The sequence below is a fragment of the Microcaecilia unicolor genome, chromosome 4 (assembly GCF_901765095.1).
Source record: "Microcaecilia unicolor chromosome 4, aMicUni1.1, whole genome shotgun sequence".
In the NCBI taxonomy this organism is placed as follows: Eukaryota; Metazoa; Chordata; class Amphibia; order Gymnophiona; family Siphonopidae; genus Microcaecilia; species Microcaecilia unicolor.
Window position 1 is genome coordinate 139,578,289 of NC_044034.1, and position 21,333 is coordinate 139,599,621.

The window sequence follows — 21,333 nt, forward strand, 5'->3', positions numbered from 1 at the left end:
TTTGATCTCAGCCCATCTGAGGAAGTTACTTTTGTCTCCGCTTTCTCATCCAGCGATTGTGGAGGTGCTGGTTGAAGATTGATGACATCACCCACTAGCAAATAAGATGCCATCTTCTGAGATCGCACCAAAGTCATTTTGCTTATATATTTTTTAAATTTAGTTTGATTGTTTAGTAATCTTATTTTTATCTAATTTAATCCTTGTTTCAAATGTACTGGTTTATTTTATTTTGTTTTTTTAGGTCTATGTTTTGAAATAACAGTTAGGGCATAAGTATTGCCATATTGGGACAAACCAAAGGTCCATCAAGCCCAGCATCCTGTTTCCAACAGTGGGCAATCCAGGTCACAAAAAAAAAAGTACAAAACATTTTATGCTGCTTATTCCAGAAATATTTTCCCCAGGTCCAATTTAATAATGGTCTATGGACTTTTCCTTTTTTAAACTCTGCTAAGCTAACTGCCTTTACCACATTTTCTGGCAACGAATTCCAGAGCTGAATTACACATTGAGTGAAGAAATATTTTCTCTGATTAGTTTTAAATTTACTACTTTGCAGCTTCAATGCATGCCCCTGGCCTAGTCCTAGCATTTTTGGAAATAGTAATCAAGCAATTCACTTCTACCCGTTCCACTCCACTCATCATTTTATAGATCTCTATCATATCTCCCACTCAGCCATTTTTTCTCCAAGCTGAAGAGCCCTAGCCACTTTAACCTTTCCTCATAGGGAAATCATCCCATCCCCTTTATCGTTTTTGTCACCCTTCTCTGCACCTTTTCTAATTCCACTATATCTTTTTTGAGATGCGGCAACCAGAATTGAACACAATATTCGCGGTGCGGTCGCACCATAGACCGATAAAAAGGCATTATAACGTCCTCATTTTTGTTTTCCATTCCTTTCCTAATAATACCTTTCTATTTGCTTTCTTAGCCGCTGCAGCACACTGAGCAGAAGGTTTCAAAGTATCATCAACACCACCACCTAGATCTCTTTCTTGGTCGGTGACTCCTAATGTGGAACCTTGCATGACGTAGCTATAATTTGTTCCTCTTTCCCACATGCATCACTTTGCACCTGCTCACATTAAACGTCATTGCCATTTAGATGCTCAGTCTCCCAATTATCTAAATCCAGTAACATTGTCTTTCAGCTATCCTGTTTTGCCTCACCCAAATCATTTTAACATCATTTTCTAAAATTCTCAAAATGCTGCAAATCTGATTGACTGCCTTGCTCCTACCACGCAATCCCCACCTCCTCCCTCAGGTAATTATTAGTAATACACCCTAAACAAAATTTGAAGATCAAATCAAAACACCCATTATCTAATTTAGGGGCCCTTTTACTAATGGGCAGGAATGCAGGCTTGGTGTGCGGCAAATCAGGTTTAGACAAAAGTGGAATACTCACAGGTGGAATCTTAAGAGTCATAATCAGAAATCTTCCCTAGTTGTTGAACAGTTTTTAAAGAGCCCTCCACAGTTAGTACTCATTGTTTACGGGGCCCTTTTACCAAGCTGTGGCAAAAGGAGGCCTGCACAGACACCCCATTTTACCGCAGCGGGTAAAATGTAGGTCTGACTTTTCTTCAAGAAATGGCAGTACGGCAAGTGAAGCACTTGCAGTGTGGCCATTATGGGGGGAGCCCTTACCGCCACCCATTGAGGTGGTGGTAAGTGCTCCTGCCCTAACCCAGCAGTATCTGGGCAGTGATTACCACCGAGTACACACCGGCACTACAAAAATATAAATATTTTTGTAACGCCAGATATAACGGTACGCTGGGGGCGGGAACTACCGCTGGGCTGCTGCAGTAGTCCAGCGGTACTTCCTTTTAGTGAGCGGTAAGCTCACGTTGGACTTACCACCGTTTTGTAAAAGGGCCCCTCAGTGAGACAATTTCTTGAGCCTGTCCTGCCATGTTTTGCAATGTTTCAGCCAATTCTTGGCTCATTTTCAAAAGAGAAAAATGCCCAAAAAGTGGCATAAGTCTGCATTTGGATGTTTTTCTCACAAAAATGTCCAAATCCGCATTTTCAAAACCTATTTTTAGATGTTTTTCTCTTAAGTCCACCAGTAGTACATCCAAATCTCAAGGGCGGAATGCTGTGGCTTGTTCAGGGCAGAACTTGGGCGTTCCTAACACTTAAGACGTTTTTCAGCCATAACGGAACAAAACAAAACCATCCAGGACTAAAACTTAAGACATTTTGAGTTAAACCTGTTTTTATTACGACTAAGGCACAAAAAGGTGCTCTAAATAACCAGATGACCACTGGAGGGAATCAGGAATGACCTTCCCTTATTCCCCTAGTGGTCACTAACCCCCTCCCACCCCCACCCCCCAAAAATGGGATAAAAAACATTACTTACAAACCTCTATGCCAGCCTCAGATGTTATACTCAGGTCCATTAGAACAGCATGCAGGTCCCCGGAGGAGCCTACTGTTAGATGCGGTGCACTGCAGATAGGTGGACCCAGGCTCCTACCTCCCCCTACCTGTTACACTTGTGGAGGAAACTGTGAGTCCTCCAAAACTCACCAGAAACCCACTGTACCCACATATAGATGCCCCCTTCACTTGTAAGGGCTATGGTGGTGTACAGTTGGGGATAGTGGGTTTTAGGGGGCTCAGAACACAAAGTAAGGGAGCAGTGGCGAGGTGTGTACCTGGCAGCAGTTTATGAAGTGCACTGCAGTTCCCCCTAGGGTTCTCCATTGCTATCCTGGGATGTAAGGGGGACCAGTCTACTAAAAATGCTGACTCCTCCTACATCCCAATGGCTTGATTTTGTGCATTTTGCACTTGGACTTTTTTTCCCGAAAATGGTCCAAAAAACAGAACGTCCAAATTACACAACGTTGTTCGGAACAGTATTTTCAAAAACAAAAGATAGACGTTTTTCTGTTTTGAAAATGACCTTCTTTCCTATTCGGATTTTGGACATTTTTTTTTTAAATCAAAAATGCCCCTCTGTCATTTACATTCTGAAGTTGAGTGGAGACTGTTCCAACATTGACAGACCTTCCCAAATCGATTCAAAGTTAAAGGTTCCAGGTCTTACCAGAGGCATCTTTATTTTACTCCTAGTTCTCATATGGTAAAGGCTGAACAGACTTCTTCATTCTGGAAAGTTAAAACTTCACTCCATTTCTCCTCCTCCAGAGATTCTGCTCCATGTTGTGGATTCAGCTATATAACTAATGCTGCTCCTTCCAATACTGGGAACAGTGCAACTTGTAAAGCCAGAACCTGATTTGGAAATATAGACAAAGGCTCTAAAGAGAAGTCTTCTGATTTCTATTTAAAAATGTTTAATGAGTATTATTTCCCTCAGCATTGTTCTTTTTGTGGACCTTATTGTTTCACTTTGCCATACGGAAGAACTGTTTGCCTTACAAGAGACAGAGGCAAAGTCTGCTATAAACATAACTGCCTTTTGGTAAGCTGAAGCAAACAGGGGACATTTAAGAAAAACTTTCTTAGGGTCTGCTGGTAGTAATACCCCCAGGTATAAAAAGGAACCCTTCACCCACTGTAATGGGAAAGGCCCTTCTCCTGCATGTACACAAATTATTATCTGTAGACAGGGCTTCTGATTTTGAGAAGTTGAACTTAAAACCGAAATAGGTGCTGTGAGAACAGTTCCAGAGAAGGAGAGATCTTCATTGCTAAGAATTTGTTTTTAAACTTGGGGAAAGGTAGACAGAATTAAACAGGTAACCTCAGGGCCCTTATTTTTGAGTTACTCTGCTCACTTAGGGGTCCTTTTTAATAAGATATGGGAAAAATGTCCCCCAAAAATGGCCATACAGTAAAATAACCCTTACCCACCTGGCCATGTGGAAGGGAACACTTACCATGGCAGTAAGGGCTCCCGTGGTAAACCAGTGATGCCCGATTACTGCCGGGTTAGTGCTGCGCTACAGAAAAAAAAGTTTCTGGAGCGCCAGAAATGGTACATGCTCTGTCTGGAACTACAGCCAGCGGCAGCAGCTCCAGATTAGAGAGTGATAGTCTTAGATAACCAGTACCCCTGCTATGGCTGGAGGAAAAATTTGTTTGGAAGAGCCCTGCTGGCTACACTACTCATTCTGGAGGAAATCCAGATCATATGATGCTTTTTGGTTATATAAACATTAACAGATTAATGTTAAGGATGCCAAATGATCATATTTTTCCCTGTTACACCTAACAGTAACTGTCCATCTAAGGAACTCTTCCATATTCCAAAGACTTCACAGGCATTAAAAAGATGACCTTACATTTCAGCAATGCTCCTATAATGGAGGACCTTACAAATTTATTTTCCTCCAGCAGTTAAATGTACAGTCCAAATTTAAGAACATAATGTTGCCAAACTGGGACTGAAGGTCCATCAAGCCCAGCATCCTGTTTCCAACAGTGGCCAAATTATAAGTACCTGGCCCAGCTAAGAGAACAAAAATCTTGCAAGCTCTGAAAAGGCAACAGGCAGACATTGTTTGCCTCCAAGAAACGAGGCTCTCATCAGAGGAACACAAAAAATTAATACGTTATTGGGTAGGGGAAGTGTATGATTCTCCTGCTGATGGGCGCAGAGGGGGAGTGGCCATTCTGTTTAGTAAATCCCTACAATACAAGGCTAAGTTACTTTTTAAAGATGTAAAGGGCCGATTCGTGGGGCTTCAGGTAAACGTGCAGGGACGAGAGTTTTTGTTGGTGGCCCTATATGGCCCTGTAGGGAACAAGACAGAGCTGTTTGCACATCTATTGAGGGAATGCCAGAAATATCCAAACCTGCAACTGGTACTGGCTGGAGATATGAACGCGGTGATGGATCCAGCATTGGACCGCACAGGGCAGGGGTCCCATGGGCCCACACACTCACCTACTGAATTAGAATTGTTCACCACAGCGTTGGGGGTGGTGGACCCTTGGAGACTCCTCCATTCGGAGGAGCTGGACTTTACACACATTTCCAGGGCACATAAAACACAATCTCGACTGGATTATATTTTTGTGACGCAGCACATTCTCCAACATATATCTGAAGCCACAATAGGGCCCGAGGGGACCTCCGACCACGTGATGATATGGGTGGATTTACGGGCGCCCCACTACTTCCAGGGAACACCGCATTGGAGGTTCCCAACTTACCTATCATCCTCAAGGGAGTTTGTCACTTACCTACAGGCTAAATGGCAAGAGTATGAGTCCACGAATAGCCAACATATAGAAGACCCCGTACTGTTCTGGTCAACTGCAAAAGCAGTAATCAGAGGGAATGTAATATCGTATGTTAGTGGGAGAAACCGTAGAATAACTGCCAAAATAGTGGAACTGGAAAACAAATTGAGAGCACTAAAAAAGAGATATACAAGACAGCCCACACAGAGCACATATGAAACATTGATAGCCACTAGAGTGGCACTCAATAGTCTCATACATGAGAGAACAACTAGAGCACTCATGTACCAGAAATATAGATTTTTTAGATTTGGGGAAAAAACTGGGGGAATGATGGCACGCCTAGCTAAAAGAATGCGGAGACCTCACTACATATCAGTGGTGAAGGATGAGCATGGTACTCCCATTACAGATCTCACAGAGATTGCTAGGATTTTTAGGAATCATTTTGAAAAAACATATGCACCAGAGACCTCACAAAGATCAGAAGCAGAAATGAAGAAGTATATAGAAAAATCTGGCATGTTACACTTGTCGGAAGAAACGGCAGAGGCATTAAACGCACCAATCTCCATTAGGGAGATTCAGAGGGCCATCAAAGCATTAAAATACTCCTCAGCCCCTGGGCCAGACGGCTACACGGGAGAATTTTATAAGATCTTACAGAACCAGATTACTGGTCCCTTATTAGATTATTATACAACAGTAGTAGAAGAAAAGAAATTCCCTCAACACACCAACACAGCGCTGATTAGCCTTATACCCAAACCAGGGAAGGATCATATGCACCCGGGTTCTTACCGACCAATCTCATTGATCGATGTGGATATAAAGATTTTGTCCAAAATCTTATCGGAGAGATTGTCACCGATGATACCCCGGGTGATACATGGAGATCAGACGGGGTTCGTGAAGGGAAGGCAGTCTGTCATCAACGTTAGGAGACTAATAGCGGCATTACTACATGGAGGGGCCGGCCGTAACCCATATATGATTGTGAGTTTAGATGCAGAAAAGGCATTTGATAGGGTGGGCTGGCCTTTCCTGTTCACAACCTTGCGGAGGGTGGGACTGCATGGGTGGTATCTGGATGCTATACAGGCTATGTATTCTACGCCCCAGGCTCGAGTGTTAGTAAATGGAGTGCAGACAGATTCCTTTCCCATTGGCCGAGGGACCAGACAGGGCTGCCCCCTGTCTCCTGTGCTGTTCCTTTTAGTATTGGAGCCACTACTATGCATGATTCGCGCAGATGAGGATGTAGGGGGAGTGTGCCTGAATGATAGTAAACTTAAAGTGCTCGCATATGCGGATGACCTCCTTATCCTCTTAAGTAAACCACAGAGCTCCTTACCCAGGCTGCTACAAGTGATAGAGGAATATGGTACCCTTTCGGGGTACAAATTGAACCTCCTCAAATCCTTGGCAATGCCAATACAAGAGGAGACTCAATTGACATGGAGGGGGGCATTTCCACTAACATGGGCTAGAGAACAAATTACTTATCTAGGGGTGACCATTACTGTTGATCCTATGAAATTATATGAGAAAAATGTAACACCATTACTTATGGAAACAAAAAGATTGTTGGGTCTTTGGGGCGGGGTCCCCTTGGCGCTGGTAGGACGCATTTCACTATTTAACATGATGTTAGCGCCTCGTTGGCTGTATTTGTTTCAAATGCTACCACTGGCGCTGAGGAGAAAAGAAGAAAGAATATTACACAACGCCTTGCAAGGATTCTTATGGAGAGGACGGAAACCAAGATTGCCAATCACTAGTTTACAAAAACCCAAAGAACAAGGAGGTATGGGACTAGCCAATATTAAATATTTATCAGTAGCATGTGCCATGAGACACATACGAGATTGGATCGCAGAGACCAATGACTTTTCGGACAGAACAGTGGAGGGTGCTTTGATGCCATCTGCACATCTCAGTTGGCTATTGCACACAATGCCTGGAAGACGGGTTCAGGGCATAAGGAACAATCCAATGCTGCGGTCATCCAGAGTGGCCTGGAGATGGCTCTGCCGGAGGCATGGATTTTCTGCAGCGAGCACCCCATATCTGCCCCTCAACCACAATCCAGACTTTATAGCAGGTACCGAGTCGAGAGGGTTTCGGCACTGGACAATACAGGGGATAAAATATATAAGCCAATTGATAACAGAGGAAGGAACTATCAAACCCTTTACCGAACTTAGACAGTCATTTGGATTAAAGCACACTGACTGGCTTGCATACTTACAGATAAAACACTACATTACCTCCTTGGGGTGGTCTAATCTGACTGAGGATGTGCGGGATGTGTTGAGCGAAGCACTCACCCTAAACACTAGCACTGCAGTGCCATTGCGCTTTCACCACAGATACCTTAAGGATACGACCGAAGAAATAAACTTCAAGAAACTCATAGATCAATGGACAGAGGATTTACAAATTACCATAACAGAGGATAGATTTCGTCAGCACTTCACATCCATTCAAAGGAGAGAGACATTTCCAAGATACTGGGAATTACAGTATAAGTTTGCCTTAAGACTTCACATATCGCCAAGGAGGGCATACAGAGCGAGGTTGGATACAAAAGGAGCCTGCCCTAAATGCGCGCAGGGCCTGGCCACCTTAGCACACATGTTTTGGCAGTGCCCAGACATCACCAGCTTTTGGACACAGATCATCCTAACCGCATCTCGGCTCTGGAAGAAACCTGTTCCAATTTCAGAGTTGATTCTATTTGAGGACTTTCAGCTGGAGGATAGACCCCCAGCAGGCTTGCTACAATTCTTACGCAAGTCAGTATTGATGGGGAAGAAAGTGATTCTATTGTATTGGAGAGAGGTGCATGGACCCTCGGTGTCAGTGTGGAGAACACACATGATAGACTTGGTACGATTGGAGAGATGTAGCTTGCAAAAGGCCTCATTTGCCGAGCAACGACAGTTTAAATATACGTGGCAGCGTTTTTTGATGACACTCCATCCAGTGGCACGCAAACGACTAACTTTCTCACCAGACTAGACTCATGATAAAGGTTATCAGAAATGGGAAGGGGGGAGGGAAGGGGAAGGGGAACTGGGTGGGGGGGGAAATTGTTGTAAATGATGACATGAATCTGCAGTATTTGTATTTGTTTCTTTTCTGGTTCAATAAAATGTTTTAAATATAAGTACCTGGCAAGATCCCAAAACAGTACAATAAATTTTATGCTGCTTATCCTAGAAATAAACAGTGGATTTTCCCCAAGTCTATCCTAACAATGGCTCATGGACTTTTCTTTTACGAAGTCATTCAAACCTTTTTTAAACCCCGATAAGCTAACTGCTTTTACTACTCTGTTAACGAATTCCAGAGTTTATCTACATATTAAGTGAAGAAATATTTTCTCCAACTTGTTTTAAATGTACTACTTTATAGCTTTATTTTGTGTCCCCTAGTTCTAGTATTTTTGGAAAGAGTAAACAAGCAATTCACATCTACCCATTCCACGCCTCAATATTTTATAGACCTCTATCACGTCTACCCATTCTACTCCACTCATTATTTTATAGAGCACTATCATATCTCCCCTCAGCAGTTTTTTTTCTCCAAGCTGAACAGCCCTAGCCCCTTTAGCCTTTCCTCATGGGGAAGTTATCCCATCCCCTTTATCATTTTCACACCCTTCTCGGTACCTTTTCTAATTCTACTATATCTGGTTCAGGCAATTTGCTACTCTTCAATTTGTCAAATTCCACCATTACATCTTCCAGGTTTACAGAGATTTTATTCAGTTTCTCTGACTCGTCAGCTTTGAATACCATTTCTGGCACGAGTAGCTCTCCCAAAGCAAAGAATTAATTTAATCTCTCCACTATGGCTTTGTCTTCCCTCTTTTACACCTTGGTCATCTAGAGGTCCAACTAATTATTTTGCTGGCTTCTCGCTTCTAATATATGTAAAAAAAAGTTAATAAGTGGCCCTTTTACTAAGGCGTGCCAAAAAGTGACCTGCGCTGGTGTAGGTGCGTGTTTTGGACACACACAGGTCAATTTTTCAGCATGCCTCGAAAAAAAAAAAAGGGGGGGGGGGGGGAGGTTTGGCCCAAAATAGATGTGCGGCAAAATTAAAACCTGCACACATCATTTTCGGCCTGACACCTTACCGCCACCCACTGACTTAGCGGTAAGGTCTCACATGCTAACCGGGCAAGTGGCCAGCACGTATAAACTGCCGATTACTGCCAGGTAAGCACCATGCGGTAGAAAATATTTTCTACCATGTGTTTTGGGCGCGCATAAAAAATGGAATTACAGCCCAGGGCACGCGGTAGCCAGGTGGTAGTTCCAATTTGGTGTGCATTGGACACACGTAGGCGCCTATGTGCCTTATTAAAAGAGCCCTTATGTGTTATTCCCTCCAATGCAATTTTTTTTCAAACTCTCTCTTCGCCTTCCTTATCAGCGCTTTGCATTTGACTTGCCATGCCTTATATTGTGTCTTATTATTTTCAGACAGATCCTTCTTCCATTTTCTGAAGGATTTTCTTTTAGCTCTAATAGCTTCCTTCACCTCACTTTTTATTTCAACAATTTTTATTGATGATTCATCAAAATGAACTGCCAACAATTGCAATATTCAATACATTTCTAACAAAATCATCTGTGTATGAGCAAGATAATAGTCGCATCATCAAAAAAATGTTTAAACATTTTTCTTCCCCCCCTCCCTCCGGTTTTAAGTCAATAGATTTTTATTGATGACAACACAAACCATGGTGTCATTACAACAAACCTAGCAAAAAGAAATTCGCAACACCTGTCATCAACCAGTTTAAACCCATTCCCCCCCCTCCCCTACTCAATAGACTTCCAACAAATCCACCAATGAAACCATAAACACTCTTCCATAACCCCCCCCCCCCTTCCCTTCCAACATAACATATCAGGTATCAAAGAGCCATTCACAGGGACTGCCCACAAAGATTACATAGGTAATGTATTTAGAAGGAGGCTACGTGCCCTATGAGAAAGACTTTGTACAAAGGGCTCCCAAACCGACCAAAAACTGGCCTTCCGCTTTGCAGTTAGACAAGATCAAGCCTCCCAACTGCACAATACGTGTAACGCATTACGCCAATGCAAGTAGTAGTAGTAGGAGTATCTCTTACACAACAAGTTTGCAAAATGCTCTTCACACCTACCGCACCGCCTTATAAAGGAACAATCTCTGGCCTTCACCTCACTTTTTAACCACGCCGGTAGGCGTTTGGCCTTCCTTCCTCCTTTTTTAATACATGGACTATAACTGACCTGGGCTTCTAGGATGGTATTTTTGAACAGCATCCATGCCTGACTCTTATTTTTATTTTAACCACAAGCGTTTTGTTCTATAAATTTTTAGTGGAAGGACAGAATAAACTTTTCTTTTGATCTGTTGTACTGAAGTTTAAAGGAAGAAGGCTAGCTTTCCAATGATATTAATGTATTTCACAAGTCTTTGTACAGACTATGTAAGATATTCCCTCCAGCTATAATAAAACCAATGAACACACACTTTTTTTTAATTAAAATGTTTTAATGTATTTAAGAACAGTAAATATGGCACAAAAATGAGTTTGAATTCAAAGCTGCATACATTCAGCCAGTCTGAAAACAATGAGCAAAGATCCAGCTGTTGGCCATTATCCCCAATGTCAATCTTTCAAAACTGTTTTATGCATATTTAGTAACATTCTGTAGCTTCAATCATTTTTTACATACTTTGGATTTATAATTTGATAATGATTTTTAAAATTAAACAATCTTGGGGGAAACAGCAGAACTCTTCACATCCTTAACTAAAGATTCTGTAATGGAAAGACCACACATACATACACACACACCTCTCTCTTACTCTTTCATATTTTAGACCTGTTACCTTTAGAAGCAGAACACATTTACTATCATCCTGCACAAGTTCAGTCATTTAGGATTCAGTTTTGTTAAAGTAGTACCAGCCACGTATCTGAAATTAGAAAACATGAGCCACCTGTGTTCAACAGCATCAGATTTCACTGGATGAACAGCAATGCTATGCTGCTGAATAACTTATGGAGAAGGAATACAGAAGTAGAACTCTAGAATGTGTTTTTGTTTTTCCCCTGTCAATATCCAATAAGATCATAACAGCCATACTGGGACAGACCAAAGATCCATCAAATCCAGTATCCTGTTTCCAACAGTGGCCAATCCAGGTCACAAGAACCTGGTACATTCATTCAAAAGATGGCTCGTTCGTTAAATGCACACATGAGCTGGGAAGTTTTTCAGTAGTTACCTGATGAGAACTCAAAGTTTTCTATGTGCTCTAAACACTCATTTCAATACTCATTTATTAGATTTCAGAAAATTCTCCTCTCTTGGTCACTACAGTTTAATTTTTTTTTGTGCACAAGAGATCACCAAGATCTGGAAAGCAGATACAGAATAAACCACATTTCATTCACAAACGATTTCCCCTTTTCATTAGTTGTAGTTACAGCACTACATTAAGTGAAAGAATAAAGACAGAATTAAAACATTTTTTTAAGTTAACAGATAAAGCATAACATTAAAAGCAAAACAAAAGGACACACTGTTCTGAATGACAGTAGTAAATATCTGTATTATCTCCAAAAGAGTAAGGCATGGTATTTGAGAAGAAAAGAAATGCCCTAGTGGTGCTGCTACAGTCGTAGTCTCAAGACTACAGACACTGCTACTTGATGAGAAATGGAAACGTGTAAAAGGTGCAGAAGGCGCAGACCAAAGAGTGGATTTTTAAAATGCTTCCAAATAAACTGTCAACAATACCTACATTTCTGTAAGGTAGGTCACCATTTAAAAGTATATACATTGAGTCCTGGTTAATCCAAGTGTCTAGCTGATTTTCTAGTGTCTGCATAGCCAGGTAATGGAAATGATTATGTGAGTTGTGTTTAACACAGCATAATTTTAATTTCAGAATGCAGACTGCAGCAACTTATTTAAATCACTTGGCTAATCAAATAGGAAATGTTCACGTATCTGAAAATAACTGCAGTGTATAACACAACTACACTGAAAAAGCAAAACTAGTCTAAATATGATGATCTGGGTAATACTGACGCAAAGCTACTTCCCAGTATATATATATAGTGTATGATATGAAATTAAGGAGTTATTGAAAACAATGAAGTGTATTACAAAGATACATGAAAATTCTAACCACATTATTTTCTCTGTGAAAAATACAATTAGAGATAAAATGTACAATTGAAAAATTTCAAAGGAAAAACACAGTACAAAGTAAAATAGCTTTCTTTAAAACAGGGAAAATAGTTTAGGTCATTGCTTACAATATACTTTGACACAAAAAGCAGTCATAGGATTGCACCAACTCCACGTCCAGTGTCCTGAACATGATGATAATAAAAGGAGTCCATAAAGCAGAGCACCACTATCCCAGGAAGGATTTTCATCTCCAGTGAGGTCCTGCCAGCTCCACCTACAAAAGTACAAGAAACTAAATTCTGAGGCTAGACAAGTATAAATGCCGAGACGCTTCCTCTTTGCTGCCCTCCCAATGCTTACCCCGAGACACAAAGGTTCAGTTAATTCATTTACTATTCTAAGGAGGACACTTAGAATGCTTTATTTATGCTTAGTGCATGCTTAATCGCTTGTCAGAAAAGGGTTTTTGAAAATAAAACTAAATGTTTTTCAATAGAAAATACAAATCATTCCTACGGATACAAATGTGTTGTTTTTAGCCCAGTCTTCACAAGAGGTTGTGAGAGCACCGCAGTTTCCTCATCGTGAGAAGGCAAACTTTTTAGTGAAGTGGAAATGTGCTATATGAACATAGAACGCTTCCAAGCATTGTTTGCTTTCTGTTCCAGACACAGGCAGGTTTACAAACACTTCTGCTGCACGTGATTCAAAAGTTCGCCAAACTTTTCAAAGAGCTCCTCCACCCATTTTCGATTTTTCATGCACAGTTGTAATATTTCCTCAGGCCTCAGATCTTTGTTTCTTTTCCGAAGGGAAAGGACCTTAGAAAGGAAAACTACACATTAGTCTTTACGGTATAAACGTTCAACACCAAGTCATAAAAGGAAATGTAAACTCAGAGATGAAAAGAAGCTAAACCATCTCCCATGTAATCTAGCGTCATTGAACTTCTCTCATGTGACAAGCCCCATCCGAGCACATAAACAAAAGCTACAGAGAAGGCATGGTGAAAAGCCCAGTAGGGGCTATTTGTCAAATGGTTTACCAGGAAATAATGATGTAGATACACTATTTCGTAAAGGCTTGATTTCTATTAATATATTTCAGTGCATGAGTATTCCAGTTGTTCAAGAATGATCTTTTATCCAGAAATTTAAAACTGCTTTTCAGCTTGCATCATCCAAATCATGAACGCTGAAATACAACAATGCAGGTTCACAAGCAGAGATAGCAAAGTTGCTTACCTGTAACAGATGATTTTTTGAGGACAGCAGCATACCAGTGCTCACATCTCTCTGGACAGAGCCCAAGGTAAAGAAGCTATGACTCTAAAGCTTTGAGAGCTTTCTGACATGCTCTACTGAGCATGTAGGGGACATCTTGCACCATAGTGGTAGTATGGCATTCTCCTCAGTTTGGTATAAAGCTGTAAGCTAGTGACATCAGCTCCTTGGGGAGTCGAGGGTTTTGTAAGGAATGACATCCTGCTGTTCTCTGAGAACTCCAGTTACAGGTACACAACTTTGCTTTCAAGGACAAAGAAAATATGCAGACCTTCAAAATGGGATCCCTAGCTATGAGATGCCTTCAAACCCAAATAAATCACACCACAAAGAAAATGTTTTATTCAATGCGGAGACTCAAACGAATAAAACCTTACTTTCCCCGCGATGTTTTCCGCAATTTGATACAATCAATGGTATTAAGCCAGTTGGACTACTGTAACGGGATCTATGCAGGCTGCAAAGAACATCTACTCAAGAAACTTCAGACTGCCCAGAACACTGCGGTGAGACTGATCTTCAGAAAATCTAAATTTGAATCTGCCAAGCCCCTTCGTGAAAAACTGCATTGGCTTCCCATTAGAGAACGAGTTGCCTTCAAGGTCTACACCTTGATTCACAGGATCATTTATGGGGAAGTTCCCGAATACATGCTTGAACTGGTTGACTTACCACCCAGAAATAGATCCAGTCTCTCCCGATCCTATTTAAATTTACACTACCTAGTTTGTAGTGGCCTTAAGTACAAATCTACCTATGCCTCCAACTTCTCCTTCATAGGCACACAACTGTGGAATGCTTTACCCAAATCAGTAAAATCAACTCAAAAACTACCTAAATTTTAGAAAATTATTGAAGTCCGTCCTGTTCAAGGAGGCTTATTCTCCAGGTTCAACATAATCTGATTAACTCCTGGTTTCAACAAGATTCATGGACACTAATTATCTTATATTATCTTTTACATATTGTTGTTTAAATGATGCCTATATGTTTACTATCTTACTTTTACACTGTTTAATTGTACTTTTCTGTACTGTAGCCTTCCTTACAGTTTTGTGTAAGCCACATTGAGCCTGCAACTAGCGGGAAAATATGGGGTATAAATGTATTAAATAAATAAATAAATATTAAAAAGGGGGAAGGGGGACAGAAAATGCAATCAAACTGTAATCAGGAAGTTATTTTTGGTTGGTAGCCAGGCCATTTTTAGACTTGACAAAAGCTATGTGAAACTTAAAAAGGGGACCTTAGGAAGATGGAGCTGAATGAATTCTAAGTCTCAAAAAAGGCTGTCCAAGACAGACTGATCAAATATTGTTGCACTGGGAGTCTTTATCAAAACAGTATTGGAGCGCACATCTTTGCAAACCTCTTCTATAGCAGCTGATCAAAAGGTAGGATACCAGTTCTACCAAGGCATACACTAAGTTTTGTATTTATCATTTCAGCAGATAAAGACCATATGGCCTATCCAATCTGCCCATCCATATCAACCACTGATCTCTACTTATCTTTTCCTCTCCCTTGGAGATCCTGTGTGCTTGATCCATGTTTCTTCAATTCAGATGAAGTCCTCATTTCCACCACCTCCACTGAGAGGCCATTTCACCCATCCACCTCTTTACATAAAGAAATATGTCCTTACTGGGTCTATCCTCTTTCACCATCTCATGCTACCTCGTTCCAGACCTTCCTTCAATTGAGAGGTCCCCCTTCTGTGCATTTAAGCGCCATGCAGGTATTTAAGCCTCTATCATATCTCCCCTCTTCCACCTTTCATCAAAAGTATACATATGAGATTTTTTAACGTCTGTCCCCATAAACTTTATGACAAGGGTTCTCTCAACCCAGTTCTCGGGACATACCTAGCCAGTCAGGTTTTCAGAATACTCACAATAAATATGCATGAGATAGAGATTTGCATGCCAAAGAGGCAGTGAATGGCTTATGGACTTTTCTTTTAGGAAGCTATCCAAACCTTTTTTAAGCCCTGCTAACTGCTTTTACTACATTCTCTGCCAACGGATTCCAAAGTTTAATTACACATTGAGTGAAGAAATATTTTCTTTGATTAGTTTTAAATTTACTACTTTGCAGCTTCAATGTGTGCCCCCTAGTCCTAGTATTTTTGGAAAGAGTAAACAAGCAATTCACTTCTACCCGTTCCACTCCACTCATTATTTTATAGATCTCTATCACATTTCCCACTCAGCCATCTTTTCTCCAAGCTGAAGAGCCCTAGCCGCTTTAGCCTTTCCTCATAGGGAAGTTATCCCATCCCCTTTATTGTTTTCATCACCCTTCTCTGTACCTTTTCTAATTTCGCTATATGTTTTTTTGAGATGCAGTGATGAGAATTACACACAATATCTGAGGTGCAGTTGTACCATGGATTGATACAAAGGCATTATAACATCCTCATTTTTGTTTTCCATTCCTTTCCTAATAATACCTAACATTCTATTTGCTTTCTTAGCCGCCGCTGCACACTACTACTACTACTTAACATTTCTAGAGCGCTACTAGGGTTACGCAGTGCTGTACAATTTAACAAAGAGAGACAGTCCCTGCTCAAAGAGCTTACAATCTAATAGACAAGTGAACGGTTGGTCCGATAGGGGCAGTCAAATTGGGGCAGTCTGGATTCACTGAACGGTAAGGGTTAGGCACACTGAGCAGAGGGTTTCAACATATCATCAACAATGACACCTAGATCCCTTTCCTGGTCAGTGACTCCTAATATGGAACCTTGCATTACATAGCTATAGTTCAGGTTCCTTTTTCCCACATGCATCAGTTTCAGATATTGGGTTTAACAAACTTAGCTTAGGCATGGGGAGGAATCTTATTTAACAGATTCCATTCCTTCGGGTTTCTCATTTCTTTCCTTGTCACATACTGCAAAGAAAGGTGGAGGGGTAGCTTTTTTGTATGACGAGAAATTCTCTATGACTGAAATATCTGTTGCATTACCTTATAAAGAAATACTTATAGGAAAATTACATCTATCAGTACCATTTTACTTAGCTCTTTTTATTGCCCACCTGGGTTGTCTGTAGGATTTGGGAAGATATCTACCAACCTTTGCACAATTGGTTATGCAATACCCTAATATGATTTTAGGTGATTTTAATATTCATTATGAGCAATTTGATACAATCTGGGATCTGCACCCAAATTTCAGCAACTTCTATAGAATCTGGGGGATGATGACTAACCCCATCTTGCCCTTTGATAACCACCAAAATCCAGGTCATAAAGAGGTGAGTCATTCCTGATTTTCAAGTTCCACTTCAGAAGTGAACTAAGAATTTCGAATGAAAGTCTTACTTTAGAGCATTTATATCGGACTTGAGATTGAAGCAGTAGATTTGCTGTTCTACACATACTTCAGGGCACACTCTGGATTTGGTAATGTGTGACTCCTCAGGACCCCTCTCTCTCATTTGGCTTATTTGATATTTTCATGGACAGATCATAAATGGGTGTCCTAAGTACGTAAGTATTGCCACACTGGGACAGACCAAAGGTCCATCAAGCCCAGCATCCTGTTTCTAACAGTGGCCCTCCCTTAGCTCTGCCCTCAATCTTATGGAGCTTGAAGAGAATGCTTGGATGATGTCAGCATCCCTTGAAGCACTGCAACCCTGGCCTTTTGCTTCCATCATCTTCCCCAACTGACACACACACTTCTCCAAGCTACATAACACCAGCATGCCCCATTAAATTTAGGCAGAGTGCATACATGACATTTCTTTGTTTCACTTTTGAATGGGAAGCTGTTTAGAATGCAAACTGTATATTACAGAGGCCATAGAAAGATGCAAACCCTCTATATTTCTGGTTTATTATTTTACTATAAGCTATTTTTGCTTTTCTTGAGCTGGGAGCAGACTTAAGAGATGCATAAACGTGCTTTTCTGGTAAATACCTTTCTTGGGCTGTGGTCTGACCTATGCTAATTTGTGATAAGTTGCTGGTCAGCAAACTAAGAGCCAGAGACTCCTATGATTAAGGATACCTGCTGTATCCAGATAATCAGAGGGAGAAGTAAGGGGTGTGGGTACAACTGTAGGTTAAACCAAAGGGTTGAGGGGGCTGGTAGGATGACTGTGCATACCGAGGACATAGGTCAACTCATATCAAATGAAAACTTATGCTTTATATGACAGATTTTAAACTGTCATAAGCTGGAAAATGACAGAAAATGCTGGAACAGGATGCTTGCCATAAAAGGAATAGAATGCTCTGGAAAGATGCATATTCATTAAATAGGAAGGGTAATTAAGAAGAGGGAAAGAAAATGTATATAAGAGGATATAGAACTAAGGATGGAGGGCCTCAGCGTATCTACACTAGTAAGTGGACATATTGACATCTCCCAGGGAAAACTCTGTTTATTTGCTACATATTATACTCTGATGGGATCTTTATTTCTTTAATATATGACTAATTGCTTATTAGCTTTTATATTGGCTTCTCTGAATAAACATTTATTGAATCTAATACTTATTTAGTAGCCAGTTTTTTTTCTTGCCCGGAGTTCTATCCGGGGAAGTCAAGATTTACTCGAGGGTCTAACTCCCCCAGACCTCCAGAAGGCAACTCCTGTTTCTGAACCAATACACAGAGGTTTGTAACGTATGTTATTGCTTTGATTTAACATAAAATCTGATGTGGGTTTGATATTTGTGAGAACAGAGTTCTATATATAGCTACATTTTTCATACCACATAGGATATTTTGCATTTGTCCCTGGGGCACTAAAGTCTTTGGTAAGCTATAAAATGTGCTAATGCTCCCCTTTTAAAAATAAGTATTATGTGCTTTTCATAGTATATGTAGCACACAGATGGCATTAAGGTCTCTAAGTTGTTGCCATGTAAGATTACATTATATTCAATATATTTTTTTTAAGTGGCAAGAAATGAAATGCGCTTACCATAGATTAGTGTTCCTTAAAAAAAAAAAAAAAAAAAACAGTAAGAAATACAATTTTACTATATATTAATATAGGGCGGATGTGGTTCCCCTGCACAAGAACGGAAGTAAGGAGGAGGTTGGGAATTACAGACCTGTCAGTCTGACCTTGGTGGTGAGTAAACTATTGGAAATGCTTCTAAAGCGGAGGATTGTGAGGTTTCTCGAACTGAATGGTCTGCAGGACTCAAGGCAGCATGGCTTCACTAGAGGCAGTTGTGACAGATGAATCTGATCAGTTTCTTTGACGGGGTGACCAAACAACTGGATGTGGGAGGGGCACTAGATGTGGAATATTTGGATTTTAGCAAAGCCTTTGACACTGTTCCCCACAGGCGACTGCTTAATAAACTGAATGCCCTTGGTATGGGACCTAAAGTGACTGACTGGGTTAAAAACTGGTTAAACTGGAGGAGACAGAGTGTAGTGATAAATGGAGCTTGCTCTGAGGAAAGGGATGCTTATCAGTGGTGTACCGCACGGGTTGGTCCTCGGGCCAGCTCTTTTTAACATCTTTGTGAGTGATATTGCAGAAAGGCTGTCTGGTAAGGTTTGTCTCTTTGCAGATGATACCAAACTCTGTAATAGGGTGGACACTCTGGAGGGTGTGGATGGCATGAAGGAGGATCTAGTGAAGCTTGAAGAATGGTCTGATAATTGGCAACTAAGATTTAATGCTAAGAAATGCAGGGTCATGCACTTGGGTTACTAGAATCCAAGGGCACAATACAATATAGGGGGTGAAGTGCTTCTGTGTATGAAAGCTTGTATAAAGCTCTGGTGAGGCCCCATTTAGAGTACTGCGTGAAATTCTGGAGACTGTGGCTACCAAATTGGTAAGCGGTCCTGGTTATAAAACATATTAACGATAAGCTCATGAACGTTAACATGTATATGCTGGGAGAGAGGAGATACGATACAGACGTTTAAATACCTCAGTGGCATTAATGTTCAGGAGGTGAGCCATTTTCAAATGAAGGAAAACTCTGGAAAGAGAGGGCATTGGATGAAGTTAAGAAGAAATAGGCTTAGGAGGAATCTAAGAAAATACTCTTTTACTGAAAGGGGGGTGGATGCATGGAATGGCCTCCCAGTGGAAGTCATGAAGATGAAGATTGTCGGAATTTAAGGAAGCGTAGGACAGGAACGTGGGATCCCTTAGGAAAAGGATGGGGTTAGTGGTTACTGAGCAGTATAAAATGTTTTGTACTTTTTTGGGATCTTGCCAGGTATTTGTGACCTGGATTGGCCACTGTTGGAAACAGGATGCTGGGCTTTGGTCTTTCCCAGTATGGCAAGACTTATGTACTTAAGGGCGGACTAGGTGGGCCATTTGGCCCTTATCTGTTCCTTATCTGCCATCATGTTTCTATGTAAAAGTCTATCAATTATTTTTTATGTTACTAATCTGTGACATTACTGCAGGTCCTATTTTAAGCAGAGCGCATATGTGGAGATTTGAGTTTTTCAGCTGTTTATACTACTAAAAAAAGTTGGGAGCATCTGAAGTAGAGAGTTGCACGGGGACAGAAATCTAACCCGTCCTCACCCATCCCAACTCCCTACCTTTACCGTACCACAGTCACCTTGACCCTCCCCTCTCCCCCACAAAGAAAGCAAGATTCTACATGAAGTAAAAATTATAGTAAAAGTAACATAAATCATTTTCGTCTGCTAAAACAGCAGATGTACAGATTATAGCAGGACCCAAAGCAGTCCAAAACAAGTCAGAAATAACACAGTTTAAACTTAATTTGTTCAACCGCCCTTAGGATCCACCTTTGGGTTTAAAAAGCAAAACCATGTGCATGCAAGGACTGGATAAACGAATTAAAGCAAAGTTTAAAGCAAATGCCCTTAATATGTAATACTTGGTAGCAATAATAAAACAGTGATCAAATATTCACATAGCAAGCAGCCTGAGGCAACAGATTTAGTTTCCACCAAACATAATTAACTTTGTATAAACTTGGCGGCTAATACTGTGCTGAACTGGACAATGTTGGCATATTTAGACTGAAACTGGACAAAACTTCAGCATGAAGGAATCCCTTCCCTCATTATTCAATACCTCTCTGTGAACAGTAATAAAAAAAAGGCAAGTGCATTTTTACAATATACCACTGCAATCCATAAAACAAAAGGAGCAAATTCTCACATGCTATCTTTTTCTTTTAATGCAGGCACAGAAAATAAAAAAGATTTTAAATGCTCCCAGGTTTCAACCTAATTCATGTTTAATGTGGGATATAAATGTTATAAATAAGTAAAAAAAATAGATTAAAAAGTCTGAATGTTGAGCACCTGATTCTCATAACATATCTGTTTTAGTGGTCCATTACCTAGAGAAAAAAAATCTCTACATGAATGTAACAGTGTTAGGGTGTTCCCCCTTTACACAGCTCCTCCAAATGACACACTGATTACAATTTATAAACAAATTACTTCTCTACCTATGAAAAGGTAGAGTACATCCGTATGCCACACAAGTTGGAGTGTTTAAAAATATAAGTAAGATTAAACAAAAATGCTACCAACAACAAAGAACGTGGATGCAGCAGCTCATAGGTTTGTTTGCTTTGTTTTGACTGTACGGCAATGACGACTGTGCAAGGAAGGGGTAACAGAGACTACCCTGTCTTCAACTCCCTTCCTCTCTTCCACCCACCCACCCC

At 40.7% G+C, this 21,333-nt stretch overlaps 1 protein-coding gene across 1 annotated transcript in view; it reads right to left on the reverse strand.

The window, feature by feature from the left end:
* Positions 1-11,078: 11,078 nt before the first annotated feature.
* The window catches only part of LOC115468723 (glutamine and serine-rich protein 1-like), a 37,689-nt gene continuing 27,434 nt past the window's right edge, over positions 11,079-21,333 (reverse strand). Inside the window, exon 5 of the mRNA XM_030200644.1 lies at positions 11,079-13,216. Within this exon, the coding sequence (XP_030056504.1) occupies positions 13,076-13,216 (141 nt within the window). The 3' untranslated portion in view covers positions 11,079-13,075. The remainder of the gene's footprint in view (positions 13,217-21,333) is intronic.